The 15,329-nt window shown below is 33.6% G+C and overlaps 2 protein-coding genes across 2 annotated transcripts in view; one reads left to right on the top strand and one right to left on the bottom strand.

Annotated features, from left to right (window-relative positions):
* cfap70 (cilia and flagella associated protein 70) overlaps positions 1-13,761 on the bottom strand; it is a 40,839-nt gene extending 27,078 nt beyond the window's left edge. The window contains exons 1-8 of the mRNA XM_056450090.1: positions 13,672-13,761; positions 9,844-10,027; positions 7,349-7,447; positions 7,184-7,269; positions 4,259-4,444; positions 1,592-1,774; positions 1,415-1,509; positions 1,203-1,305 (exon numbers count right to left, since the gene is read on the bottom strand). Coding sequence (XP_056306065.1) covers positions 1,203-1,305; positions 1,415-1,509; positions 1,592-1,774; positions 4,259-4,444; positions 7,184-7,269; positions 7,349-7,447; positions 9,844-10,027; positions 13,672-13,740 — 1,005 coding nt within the window. The 5' untranslated portion in view covers positions 13,741-13,761. The remainder of the gene's footprint in view (positions 1-1,202; positions 1,306-1,414; positions 1,510-1,591; positions 1,775-4,258; positions 4,445-7,183; positions 7,270-7,348; positions 7,448-9,843; positions 10,028-13,671) is intronic.
* Positions 13,762-13,874: 113 nt separating this feature from the next.
* The window catches only part of LOC130217214 (uncharacterized), a 29,037-nt gene continuing 27,582 nt past the window's right edge, over positions 13,875-15,329 (top strand). Inside the window, exon 1 of the mRNA XM_056449283.1 lies at positions 13,875-14,054. The gene's annotated coding sequence lies outside the window, so the exon portion shown is untranslated. The remainder of the gene's footprint in view (positions 14,055-15,329) is intronic.

Here is a 15,329-nt window from a genome sequence, read left to right as displayed (position 1 = left end):
GCTTTGGAAATGTTACGTAAATTCTGCTTTTAAATAATAGAGCCACGGTTGCGTTTAAAATGGCATACATTTTTTCAAAGTGCACTGCAAAGGGAGCGCAATTGTCCATATGAAAATCGCCAAAACTGAACTTGAAAAAAATACTTTTAAAGCAAATTACACGTAAAGAGACTTTACAAAAAAATCATTCCAAGTTTAAATGTTGGAACGTTTGAAAGAGATTGGGCATAGGGGGAATAGAACACAGCCAAGAACTATGCCTCTAACTACAGCTTGATAGCTGTAGTTGGAAACGTAAAAGTTTGCGACACAGTTTGTGAATGTTCGTTGGAAAGATGGATTTGGGAAATGCCAAATCAACAAACTATGTTTGTAACAGCGCAACTTGCGACCTTAGTTGGCTAACTATGTTTTCGGAAATGCACCCCAGTATGGAAGTATGTAATTTTAGATGCAGCCCTAAGCTCTGCGATATCAGAATTTCACAATCTGATTTTCTGGTTTGGAATTTTAGAATATTGAATTTGATGTTTCGAATTTCTTCATCTTGAGAACTTGAAACTGTATTTTTTACAAACTGGATATTTGCAGTCTAGGAATTCAAAACAAGAAAAATCTAAAGTTTCAAAACACAGCTATAAAAATAAGATTCATTTGTCTTAAATTTCAGATGTTTAATATTGAAGTTATAGTATGAAATTCAAATTCAAAACAGTTTTTAAATGTATATATATATATATATATATATATATATATATATATATATATATATATATATATATATATATATATATATATATATATATATTCAGTTTTATTAAATTACAATGGTCTGTAATTCAAATTGTCATAATTTAAGCTCCATATACAACTACTGGTAAAACAATTGAATCTCAATGAATTGTTGTGCTGTTTTGATTTCACGTGAACCAGAAGTTGCTTAGAATTTTCATTTCAGTATTTTTATTTCTTCTCTTAAACGCAAAAAGATGATATTTCGAAGAAAGCTGAAAATCTGTAACCATTGATTTTTCTTACCATGAGAATTTCTTACTATAAACGTTAATGGAACATCTTCATTTGAGTTCAATAGTAGAAAGAAACGTAGAAAGAAAGGTTTAAAACCACTTCAGGGTGAGTAAACTTTCATTTTTGGGTGAACTGTCCCTTTAAGACAGGTTAAAGTCAACAACATTTCTCACCATCTTGTCCTTGCTTGGCTTTGCACCTTTGACTGGTACCGTCTGAGTGACTTTCATAATCTCAACAGGCCAAAATCTGCATTGGACAATCTTGTGGGACAGGCTGAACAAAGGAAAACTGCAGTCTTAATTGAACAACATGTATATATATAACGATTCAAATATTGACAATATAATGTCAAGTGCATTGATTAAAAGAGGTATTTTCTCACCTGGCCACACCTCCTGCATCAATTAAGCAACGGCGGGCTGTATCCCAACTCACCCTTTTCTGATTACACTCGGCATCTGCTCTGAAATTCTTGTCCTGAGACACACACAGATCAATATAGAGAGGTTATTCCTTTCACATCCATCATAATGTAGTGGTCATTAAAGGCTCAATTCACCTCTATGTCAGTAAGGTCTCCGTGATCCATGTCTTTGGGTTCTGCATCAATATAAAGGCCCTGGATGACCTCAGCCCCGGGAGCTAGAAGAGGCCCCAAAGGCCATTTCTTGGGTCTTGGCAGTGGCTCCTTCTCACCACCCGTTTTCAAGACACCATTAGAGAATGATAAGATTTGTTCTTTCTGTTAACATAGATAAAGGATGTCAGAGTTTTTATAATCAGCAGTATTCAGCTTTAAATCATGCAGCATTATATAAACATGCAAAAGTAATATATTTTAAATAGGCGCTACCAATCAAATGTCCAGCACAGGCTCATTGTGAATACGTAGCTCCATATACATTTCTGGAGTGCGCGAATTATGTAGCCAGAGGAACATATGGCTGCATTTAATTTTCAAAATTAATGTTACGGTGTGGTAGGCGGCCACGAGGGGTTTTCTTTTTTTGGATTGCTTTTGAAAACACTGTTGATTGTGTTAGGGTGGGCGGGTCAATTAGTGCTTTTGAAAACACTATCGGTTGGGTTTAGGGAAGGGGGTGGGTGGGGATATCGGTTGGTCGGTCAGTTGTTCAGTCAGTTGTCAGCGGGCTCTGGAGGATTTCCACAAGAAGAGCAGGAGTGAATGACACTAGCAAGAGAAACTTGAGATCTGAAAAAGAGTACACAGCGGCCTCTGGTGGAATCGTGAAAACAAAAAAGGCAACAAAGCGTAGCTCCTAGGACATATTTCGCACTCTCCAGAAATGTATACAGGCATACATATCCATAAAAAGCCTAGGTAACAAAAGTCTGAAGTCATTTCAATCATTTTTTATGTGTTAAAAAAATTATCTTATGCTCACTGATGATGGGTTCACACCACACACTGTAAATTTTTGAGTTTCATTATTTTAAACTTCTGTGGGAGACGTGATTTTGGCAAACTGCAAGCATTTGTTGTAAACACGTTGCATATTTTGTGTTATTAGAAGTGCTTGGAAATTCTGATTGTGCGTTTGCATTGACTTTGTATTTAATATACTCAGACAAATACTAAATTTCACAACTGATGAGAACCCAGAGTTAGACAGCATTATTTGATTTGATTGAAATTACAGTAAAAACTGTGATATTGTGTGATATTATTACAATTTAATATAATCTTATTTTAATATATCTGTAACAAATGAGGCTGGTGGTTATTCATCCAACCACCAAAGGGAGTCCTCTCCTGAATACTGACTGTGTTTTTTCTGTGGTAACTTTCTGTTTGCCACCATGTCTAAACAACACTGTTCGAGATCTTCATTGCGAAGTATTGCCAGTTCCACTGCCTTACCAGGCTTTCTTTTTCTATTGTGTTTGCTATTTTGTTATGACCATCGTGCTTGCCTTTTGACCGGTGCCTTTTGGATTTATGACTCTGTTTTGATTGCCTTTTGGACTGCCATACTAATTGTTTGATCCTGCCTGTCTTTGATAACGACCCTGCCTTTTGTTTTGGTATTTGTTTGCTGTATTTTAATAAACCTCCAGCATTGGAATCTACTCTGCCTCTATGTCGTCACCTACGGCTCCCTCACAATGTTTAACATTTTTCGTTTTTTTTTATATATATATATATATATATATATATATATATATATATATATATATATATATATATATATATATATATATATATATATATATATATATATATATATATGTGTGTGTGTGTGTGTGTGTGTGTGTGTGTGTGTGTCTCAAAACTGACTATTCACACTATTCAAAAATGATTCATTGGATTTACTACATTTTTTAAGGTAGTTAGTATACCGTGGAAACTATGATATAATACCATTCAAAAGTTAAAATAATAATTTAAAAAAACTTTAATTTAGCAATGGCACTAAATATCAGGAAATCTGTATAGAAAACTTAAATTATTGTATATTTTGCTTATTTCCTCATTATTTTAGCTGAATGCCTCCTCATTTATAAGTCGCTTTGGACAAAAGCGTCTGCTTAATGACTAAATATATATTATTTCTGCTGAAATGATTGATTAATGTTATGTTTTGGCCTGTATTAAATGGTTGGACTATTAAAAAACATACTAATGATAAGAGTACTAATGACTGCCAAAATTTGTCAAAATATTTTTACCTTTTCCAACTTACTAGGTTCTTCTTCATATGATTTAGCAGCAGTTTACATATTCCCCTATGGTTTAGACAGCATAAATAAACAGAACATATTCAATAGTAGATTGCCATGCATACAGCCATACATCAGAGTATCTCTATCATGGCAGCCCATATGGGTAGCTGACCAAATTGTGACGCAAGTCAAAACTCACATTACAATGATTTCTGAATGTTCATGTAACACTGAACACAAGAATAACGATGCTAAAAATAAATCATGTTGAAATATTGTATCCTCTAATTTTGAAAATCAGATACCTGGGTTCCACACAATCCCTTCATGTTTTTACAATGCAAATCGATTAAGTTAACTTAATGTTTTTTTTACAGTTTTAAGTTGATTGAACATAAAACAAAGTTTTACAAAAATCTCAATAACTGTGTTGTTTCAGCTCATTTTAAATAAGTAGTTTGAACAAGAAGCCAAAAATATTTTTTGAGTGTATTATTAAATGACTTGAAGTGCCTCATAAACACAAACACTAGTCTCTTACAGTGGCTGAGACGGGCATCTGCAGGGCAGCTACGAAGCTAGATGGAGGTGTGCAGGAAGGATTCCAGACCTCAGGAACCGAATACGCCGTCTCTACAGTGACCATCAGCACATTTGAGTCCGAGCGCTGGGCATCAGAGAGCAGCGGCTCTGAAACGCTCACAGTCACATCGAGTGTGGACTGTACCTGGAAATAAACAAAATGTATTGGCCTGGAGTGTATTCTAGAAAGCGGGTTATGAGGCATAACCAAGTAAGTTTAAGGACGTGTAAAAAGATAACCTCAGCTTTCTGTTGCAAAAATAACTGTCAGAGTATGTCAGTTGCCATAGCAACTCGCTCAACATAACCTGCTCCAGGTTATTCACATCTGAGCTATATATATATATATATATATATATATATATATATATATATATATATATATATATATATATATATATATAGCTCAGATGTGAATAACCTGGATTTTTTATTTTTATTTTTATTTATTTATTTATACAGGGACAATGTACAACATGACATGTTGTGCCAGAGTTAGCTATAATGCTAATTTACATCTGCAGTCCCTGGGCAGGAAGTTGTAACAAATTTAACAGTAAAAAATAATACAATATACACTTACAGTACAATACATACAATACATCATTGTCAATAAAATAAAATAAAATCAGTGGCTGCATATCTGATTTTGTTTAAGCCAAATTTTAAGAACAATTTTAAAATGATTAAAAGTGGTGCTCTCTCTGATATACACTGGTATTTTATTCCATCTTTCTGCTGCTTTAACTGAAAAAACTGATTGTCCAAAAGCAGTTCTCCTAAGCTTAACCGAACAATCACCTCTAACCGATGACCTAGTCTGTCTTATATTCTCCTTGCCAACAATCACACATTGTTTGAGGGGTGGTGGTGCAAGATTATTAAATATTTTATACATTAAACACATGTCAGCATAAAATAAGAAACTGTCGAATGTTAGTAATTTATGTTGTGCAATACAGTTACAATGATGATAGCTCCTTGGCTTTTTAGCTAAAATTTTAACAGTTTGTTTATATATAACATACAATGGTTTTAATGTTGTAATGTTCGTGTAGGAGCAGCTTGTAGCACAATAAGATAAGTGAGGCAAAATCATTGTATTCATAAAAAGTTTAGCAGCAGCCATAGGTAACTGATGCCTAATGTTTCTATAAATCCTCAGACTCGCTCTAGCACTTTTGGAAACCTTCTTAATGTGTTTTTTAAAATTTAAGTTAGAGTCAATAATTATACCTAAATATTTAAAATGATCAACTATATTTATTACTTCTCCATTAACTAAGATATCTGAGCAATGCTCCTCATTTTTCTTAATTGAAAAAAACATTCCAACAGTTTTACTTACATTGAGGGTAAGACATGAACAATTTAACCAGTCTGAAACTTTCTTGAGTGCAGCGTTAAGTTTGTTAGCAGCTTGTTCTTTGGTTTTTGCATGAGTATATACTACTGTGTCGTCTGTGTCGGATAACATATATATATATATATATATATATATATATATATATGCACACACACATACGTACATTTATATACATATATACATAGATATGTATATATCTATACATAGATATGTATATATATATATATATATATATATATATATATATATATATATATATATATATATATACACACACATATACATACATATATATACATATATACATACACACACACACACACACACACATATATATATATATATATATATATATATATATATATATATATATATATATATATATATATATACACATATACACACACACATATATACATATATTAAAAAATATTTTTCTACATATTTTCTAAACTATACTATTCTATACTATTCAGCTTAAAGTGACATTCAAAGGCTTAATTAGGTAAGTTACGATAATTAGGCAAGTCAATGTATAACAATGGTTTGTTCTGTAGACGATGCAAAAATATATTGCTTAAGGGGGCTAATAATATTGACCTTAAAATGGTTTTAAAAATTGCTTTTGTTCTAGCTGAAATAAAACAAAAAAGACAGTGAGAAGTGAGAAAATTATCAAAATTATCATTTGGGAAATTTTTGAAAAAAACATTCCCAGGAGGGCTAATAATTTTGAATTTTCAACTGTATATGATACTTAATAAAACACTTTTATAAAATAATGTTTATTTGTACTGTTATTTAGTTTATTCTTATCGTGTAAATATACCTATATTTATCATGCAAGAACATACTATTTTTATGTCAAATAATCAATAACTTATTGTATAATTTGCATCAAACAAACTTTATAATTCTCATTGACAATAAATTTAAAAAATCTAAGATTTAGGATCAATATAAAAAAAGTACAACCACCAATAGGGGCGATAAGCTTTAATTTCATTTTAATTTAAATGGCCATTTAACGGAAAAAGAAGACTAACGTGTGTAGGCACGGTGCTTTTTGGAGTTGTTGCGAGAAGGGATACAGCCCTGGAAGGAAGTTAATGTTAATTATTATTAATTTATCAATTTTCGTTCAGCTTATTCCCTTTATTAATAAGGGGACACCACAGCGGAATGAACCGCCAACTTATCCAGCATATCTTTTATGCAGTGGTTGCCCTTCTAGCTGCAACCCAACACTGGGAAACACCCATACAAACACATACACTTTGGCCAATTTAGTTTAATCAATCCACCTATAACATATGTCTTTGGACTGTGGGGGAAACCGGAGCACCCGGAGGAAACCCACGCGAATAAGGGGAGAACATGCAAACTCCACACAGAAATGCCAACTGACCCAGCCGAGGCTCGAACCAGTGACCTTCTTGCTGTGAGGTGACAGCGCTACCCACTGCGCCGCCATGCACTTTTTAAAGGTATTAAATTCGGATATAGCCATTAACTTACTTTTATGCCATCTTCACGTAAGGCAACATCAGCCGGAGATCCAGACACCGCATGAAGAAGCACAGTGGAGGAGAAGTTACATTGACCTAAAGTAAGATATCAAACGTGAGGATCAATAATAACGTGTAAAGTTTAAATGAAAGGATAAAAATGCAATGGTTTAACCTCGTAGCAGAGGCAGCAGATCCACACTGGCTTGTCCTAATGCAGCGGTTTTCTCTTCTTTTTGTTTTTTCTCTTTTGGTAGAATCTCAAGCACCGTTACTGAGGATAAACATACATTTCTGCTTACATTTAAGGATGGATGGATGAATAGATGGAAAAGTAATGATTTTAAAAAGATAATTAAATATTATATTATCTTGTAAAATGATAATGTTTCTCAAGCCCCTAAGTATATGTTAGGTTATGTCATTTTAAATACAATAAAATAAAACTATTTGAAATGGTCATTTTAGAAGATGGCACTTAAAGACTTTTTGTATCTGAACTCTATATAACAATTTGTCACTACCTGACAAAAGTCATGTCGTCTATCCAAGTTTTAGAAACAACAAATAATAACTTGACTTCTAGTTGATCATTTGGTATCAGAAGTGGCTTATATGAAAGGCAAAGGCCTCTAGATTATGCTTATTTCACCAAAATAAAATATGACCATGTCTTGATTTTTAATCTGGTAAATGCCGAGCTAATGTGTTTCCTATACTGATAAACTTCCGGTGACCTTGTTAGTTTTTTTTCCATTTTATACGGTTCCTTTTACAACATCGATGTTGTAATGGAATTCAAATACAATCAGTTAAACAGACTTTGGCATTCATTTAGTTGTTCAAGCGTAAAACGAGACAAAAAGCTGTTTGCTCGCACACGCCCGTCAGAATAGTCAGGTTTGCGCAGAAGCTCCATTGAATATACTGGGGTAAAATAAATGTTCATATTATAAAGACATGGTGGGGGAAATGTAATTTAATGCAGTGCTTCTTGTACAATCTGAGACCCACTTTATATCGGATATTACTCAGCGAGTGGAGATCACTGATTTTTAAAAAAAACATACCTTAAACACGCCGATTTTGCATTGGCATACAATTCACCGGAAACGATTAACCCAGGTTACTGGCAAATTAAAAGTCCTATTAGCATGCTTCGGCATACACCCCATTACTTAAGACAGTAAGGTCTGACTTTGCTTAGACAAAAGTCTTGTCACTAAACAGAAATAATGTACAGTATAGAATATAAAGTCATGGTGCAGTGGAAAAAGAATGATAATTGTGTATGACTCCCATGAGCTTGGAGGACTGCATCCATACATCTCTGCAATGACTCAAATCACTGATTAATAAAGTCATCTGGAATGGCAAAGAAAGCGTTCTTGCAGGACTCCCAGAGTTAATCAAGATTTTTTTGGATTCAACTTCAATGCCTCCTCCATCTTACCCCAGACATGCTCAATAATGTTCATGTCTTGTGACTGGGCTGGCCAATCCTAGAGCACCTTCTTTACTTTTCAAAAACTTTGATGTGGAGGCTGAAGTAATAGAAGGAGCGCTATCCTGCTGAAGAATTTGCCCTCTCCTGTGGTTTGTAATGTAATGGGCAGCACAAATGTCTTGATACCTCAGGCTGTTGATGTTGCCATCCACTCTGCAGATCTCCCACATGCCCCCATACTTAATGTAACCCCAAACCATGATTTTTCCTTCACCAAACTTGACTTATTTCTGTAGGAATCTTGGGTTCATGCAGGTTCCAGTAGGTTTTCTGCAGTATTTGTGATGATTGGGATGCAGTTCAACAGATTCTTCATCTTAAAAATCTACCATCTGCCACTTTTCCAAATGATCAACTAGAAGTTTGTATATGTATATATATATATATAATATATAATATTTATTTATATCATTATTTATTACATTTACACCTTAAGTATACACAGAAAAAAGTGTTGCATGCAAAACTGTTGCAAACAATTTATTTGTGTTGAATTTAAACAAACAAATTTAATTTAATAATGTTCAACTTAATTTGTTTGTTTAAATTCAGCCCAAATAAATTGTTTACAACCACTTAACGTAAAAAAATGAGTAAATCCAAGGAATCATCTTTGAATATTTTTTTTCAGTGTAGTTGCTAGATTTGATCTAAAATGTCTAAAAATTCTTAAAGTAACAAGCATTTATTTGGCACAAACAAACTAAATAATAATAAATATATATAAATATATATATATATATATAAATATAAATATAAACAAAGAAACAAACAAAACTGTATGAATGTTTTTTTTATTATAATTTTTAAAGTTTTTTTCACCTTTATTAATTGGACTTAGGAGATTTACGTGCAGGAAAGTATGGGGAGCAGATAGGGGATGGATCGGCAAAGGACCTCGAGCCGGGAAATGAACTCGGGTTCCGTAAATGTGTATCAACGCGCTAACCACTACGCTATTGGCGCTGACTATATGAATGTTAAACCCTTTATTTTTAACCCTTTTAAGCAAAAAACATATATTGCAACTTCATTGACATTGAATGCATTACAATATATATTTTTTACATCATAAAAGTGTCAAAGTCTTTTAATAACTGTCAGCAACACCTCAACATTTTTCAATTATTTCAATGAGTGTCCTATAAAGGCTTAATACTTACATATGACAGGTTTATGTGCCACATCATCAAGTGTGTGTGCAACTTCTGAGCATTCGAAATTACAGGAGAAGTTGTAAACCACATCTTTGTCCACAGGAACCTCCAGTTTTTGTGAGTCTCCCAGCACACATCCATTAAACTCCACCCGAACGAAACTGAGACATGAATCAGTCCTGCTGCCTTTCTGAAATGACCACAAATGAGTGTAGGATTTTAAGGTAAAATCACATAACAAGCCCACAATAATTCATTACATCAGTGGTATAAATAATGTACTCAGCAAGCATATGAGTAGACACCTCTGATCTCTGTTTTAAATTAATATTTTCTATAGGATGCTTTACAATATTATATTTGTGCATAAACATTAGATTAGTCAGCACTGAAGCCAAATCTGGAGCTAATCTAACAAAAAAAAATTACTATAATGGTCCAAAAATTAGGGAAAAATATTAAATAAAACCTATAAATAATAATAATAAAAAATAATAATGAGGAAAATTCATGAGAAACAAAATAAATATACAATTTATTTGAATTTTTGTAGTTAGTATTTTTTATGTATTATCTTTCTATTTCTAAAGATGTTTGGTGACTAGAACATTTTTAAAATAAATATATCTGTTTAATCTGATTAATAAATGTTTTGTTCAAATGCACCACAATATATGACCTATAGGCATCGAGAAATTGATAAAATATTCATTTTCAAAATGGGATATACTCATTTATGCTGAACACTATATACACTATACTACAGCTATTTTACTATAGTAAAAAAAATCTACAATAATAAATAAAGGGTGTATTATTTAAAAGAGTGCAATGAGCTTTCAGAATCTGTTTTATTATATATCACTTAATGACAAAAGTATTAGCCCTAATGTGAAATTTAGATTCATTATATATATTTTTTGAAGTGTTGTTTAACAGAGAGATTATTTATTATTTCATAACACATTTTTAAACATAATAGTTAATAACTATTCATTTCTAATAACTAATGTCTTTTGCATTAGTAAAAAGCATTTTTGCAGCCGATACCGAGTACCGATATCTTGTCATGGTGATCAGCCGATACCGAGTACCGATTCTGAGGCTTCAAGCTTTATAATGCATAAAGTACTTTTCCCCTCTAAGTATAATACTTAAGTGAAGATATCTCCTTACCTAAGAGATTAATGAAGGATGCTGCATATAATCCCTCAAGCATGTCTCTTTTAACCATTTAGGTGTGAACATGTCACTGTCAGAAGTAGCTTTACAGAGCATAATAGATAGCACATATAAAAAATGGTAAGAAAATGTACTAAAAATACAATTGGGAAACACTGCAAATGATGGAAGAATAATTCAACATGTCTCAGTCAAGACAAAGTTTAGAGCACATGTTTGATGCATAAGAAGTTAAAATGCAAACCTATTAATCAATTACTTACTAAAAGGAAATAGTCTTATAAACTGTTTATTGCAATACATAAATTAAAAGAAGTTATATTATTAAATATTCATGTTAAAAAATATATAATTTTAAAGTTTTTTTTTTAATTCATCTAATATTTTCAGCTAGGTTTTAGTGAACATGGAATATTGTGTAAAACACAGAACTCTCAGTTCTTTTATGTAAAAAGGCCTGACTACATGCAGTAGCTGCTGTATGTATAACCCAGGTGTGCACATGCTTCCTCAGCTTGTAAACGCATAAACAAACACTTGAGATCGGTTCATGAGGTCGGCCAGATCAGCGAGTACCGATCGAGTCATTAAATGTGATTATCGGCCGATACCGATCTCCGGTCGATCGATCGGAGCATCCCTAATTCATATTTTTCTAGTTAGTTATGCAAACATACTAGTTTTCTGACTAAAGCGGCTTTAGAGCAGTTTCACAGTAGGGCTAATAATTTTGTCACTTTATATCAACGGTGTAAAATGCTAGTTTTCTCACTAGGTTAATGAGGTTGACTAGGCAAGTTATGCTAATATGGACATTCATTAGACAATAGCAGTTCGTTCTGTAGCAAATCAAAAAATATAGATAGAGAGCTAATAATGTCGCCCTTTTTATTTAAATATTTATTTTATTCTAGTGATAGCCCAAAGTCAAATAAATATTTTCACCAGAAGAAAAAATATAAAAGGGAATACTGTGAAAATTTAGCCAATTTTCCATCACTTAGGAAATATTTGAAAAAGAAGTTTGTTCTGTAGCAAATAAAAACAATTAATCGAAAGAAGGCTAACAATATCAACCTTTTCATTTTCATATTTATTTTATTCCGACGAAAGCCAAAGTAAAATAACTATTTTCTCCAGAAGAAAAAATATAAAAGGGAATAACTGTGATTTTTTAATGTGAAATTTAGCCAATTTTTCATCACTTCGGAAATATCTGAAAAAGAATTAAACTTTCACAGTAGGGCTAATAATTTTGTCAATTTACTGTATATCAATAAAGTAATATACTAGTTTTCTCACTAGGTTAATGAGGTTGACTAAGCAAGTTATGTTAATAAGGACATTCATTAGACAATAGCAGTTTGTTTTGTAGCAAATAAAAAATTGATTGAAAGAAGGCTAACAATATCAACCTTTTTATTTTAATATTAATTTTATTCCAGCGAAAGCCAAAGTAAAAGAACTATTTTCTCCAGAAGAAAAAAATACAGGATGACGCTGTGGCGCAGTAGGTAGTGCTGTCGCCTCACAGCAAGAAGGTTGCTGGTTCGAGCCTCGGCTGTGTCAGTTGGCGCTTCTGTGTGGAGTTTGCATGTTCTCCCCGCGTTTGCGTGGGTTTCCTCCGGGTGCTCCGGTTTCCCCCAAAGACATGTGGTACAGGTGAATTGGGCAGGCTAAATTGTCCATAGTGTATGAGTGTGAATGAGTGTGTATGGATGTTTCCCAGAGATGGGTTGCAGCTGGAAGGGCATCCACTGCATTAAACATGTGCTGGATAAGTTGGCGGTTCATTCCGCTGTTGCCCCAGAGGGACTAATAAAGGGACTAAGCTGAAAAGTAAATGAATAAAAGAAAAATATATAAATGGGAATAACTGTAAAAATGTAGCCATATTTCCATCACTTGGGAAATATTTGAAAAAGAATTAATTTTACAGTGAGGCTAATAATTTTGTCAGTATATATCAATAATGCAATATATTAGTTTTCTAACTAGGTTACTTAGGCTAGCTAAGTTAGTTCGCAGACAATTGCATTTTATTCTGTAACAAATCAAAAATATGTATATTAAAAGAAGGCTAATAATATTAACCTTTTTTATTTTTTATATTTATTTTATTCCAGCGACAGCCAAAGTAAAAGAAATAAGACTTTAAAAGGGATATTAAAAGGGAATATGAAATAGAATGATGTGAAAATTTCAATCACTTAAGAAATACTTTAAAAAAAAAAGAAGAAAATATCACAGTATGGCTTATAATAATATGTATAGATCAATAAATGTGCAGTATGTATAAATAAATAAATAAATAAATAAATAAATAAATAAATAAATAAATAAATAAATAAAGCAGTTTCCGAAAGCAAATGAACGTATACAAGTGTTGGCTCATGACAAGTTTTTTTTTTTATTAATTAACTAATTAATGAATTAATTTATACTACTTTGTTTTGAATAGCACACTGCTAACTCGAGTAAGGTAATAATACAATTTTTGAAGACATCAACATCACTAAGTTAAATCAACTAACGTTTTGTAGTTACTGCTAACGTTATAATGCCTTATGACAACTAGCTCCGGTTGTGTTGACTGTTATTGATTTCACGCTCAAATGTTAGATATTTTAACTGACTGTATTGACTTCTTACCAAACGACTCGCCGACATTACAGTGACTTGCACAGCCACAGCTCTCCCAAACTCTCTGTTATTCTCCATGTTGAAAAATTAAGCTAGTTTAGTTTCTCCTCACCACCAAACAACTGTTGCTCAACGAGCTTGTTTCCATAGCAACGATGCACAGAGTGTAGGTCTCGCGATACGTGAACGCTTGTTTTGAAGCCGCGCTGCTGTGTGGACGTGAACGCAGCACAGGAGTCTGAAGCTGAAGTTTTCGCTTTTCTCTTACTTTATTTTGACAGTCCGAGTTAAATGTTTCATTTAAGTTCACAAATGAGCGGAAGGTACTTGTAGGATGGAGAAACGAAAGTGAAAGCGGAGTTTTTAGACACCATCGTGCGCGCTTCCGGCGGGTAACTTGAATCACTTTATGATAAGAGTCTTGAATGTTACTATAACGTTACTTATTGATTAAATTAGTTACTATGGTTAAGTACACATTAACGTTACACACTTGAGCTTTATAACAGAACAATATGGCTGTTACATAACTGATATTTGTGACATATGTGCTTAAATATATGTACATTCACCGGCCACTTTATTAGGTACACCTTATTAGAACCGGGTTGGACCCCCTTTTGCCTTCAGAACTGCCTTAATCCTTCGTGGCATAGATTCAAAAACGTACTGGAAATATTCCTCAGAGATTTTGGTCCATATTGACATGATAGCATTTTTGTCAGCTGCACATACATGATGCGAATCTCCCTTTCCACAACATTTTAAAGGTGCTCTATTGGATTGAGTTCTGGTGACTGTGGGGGCCATTTGAGTACAGTGAACTCATTGTCATGTTCAAGAAACCAGTCTGAGATGATTCACGCTTATTACATGGCGCGCTATTCTGCTGGAAGTAGCCATCAGAAGATGGGTACACAGTGGTCATAAAGGGATGGACATGGTCAGCAACAATACTTAGGTAGGCTGTGGCGTTGACACGATGCTCAATTGGTACTAATGGGCTCAAAGTGTGCCAATAAAATATCATCCCCACACCAGTACATTACCACCACCAGCCTGAACTATTGATACAAGGCAGGATGGGTCAATGCTTTCATGTTGTTGACGTCAAATTCTGACCCTACCATCCGAATGTCGCAGCAGAAATCAAGACTCATCACAGGTGAGCCTGTGCGAATTGTAGCCTCTGTACTGTTCTTAGCTGATAATAATGGCACCCGGTGTGGTCTTCTGTTGCTGTAGCCCATCTACCCATATTTCCCATCTGGATGTGTTGTGTGTTCAGAGATGCTCTTCTGCATACCTCAGTTGTAAAGAGTGATTATTTGGATAACTGTTGCCTTTCTATCAGCTGGAACCAGTCTAGCCATTCTCCTCTGACCTCTGGCATCAACAAGGCATTTGCGCCCACAGAACTGCCTCTCACTAAATATTTTCTTTTTTTTTTTGGTAAACCCTAGAGATAGTTGTGCGTGAAAATCCCACTAGATCCGCAGTTTCTGAAATACTCAGACCAGCCCGTCTGGCACCAACAATCGTCCCACGTTCAAAGTCACTTTGAGTTGCTGCCATGTCATTGGCTGATTAGAAATCTGTCTTAACGAGCAGTTGGACAGGTGTACCTAATAAAGTGGCCGGTGAGTGTATACGTTAATATACTGTGA

The sequence above is a fragment of the Danio aesculapii genome, chromosome 3 (assembly GCF_903798145.1).
Source record: "Danio aesculapii chromosome 3, fDanAes4.1, whole genome shotgun sequence".
Taxonomy (NCBI): domain Eukaryota; kingdom Metazoa; phylum Chordata; class Actinopteri; order Cypriniformes; family Danionidae; genus Danio; species Danio aesculapii.
The sequence above is the reverse complement of the archived record's forward strand: the minus strand, read 5'-3'. Positions and strand labels throughout refer to the sequence as shown.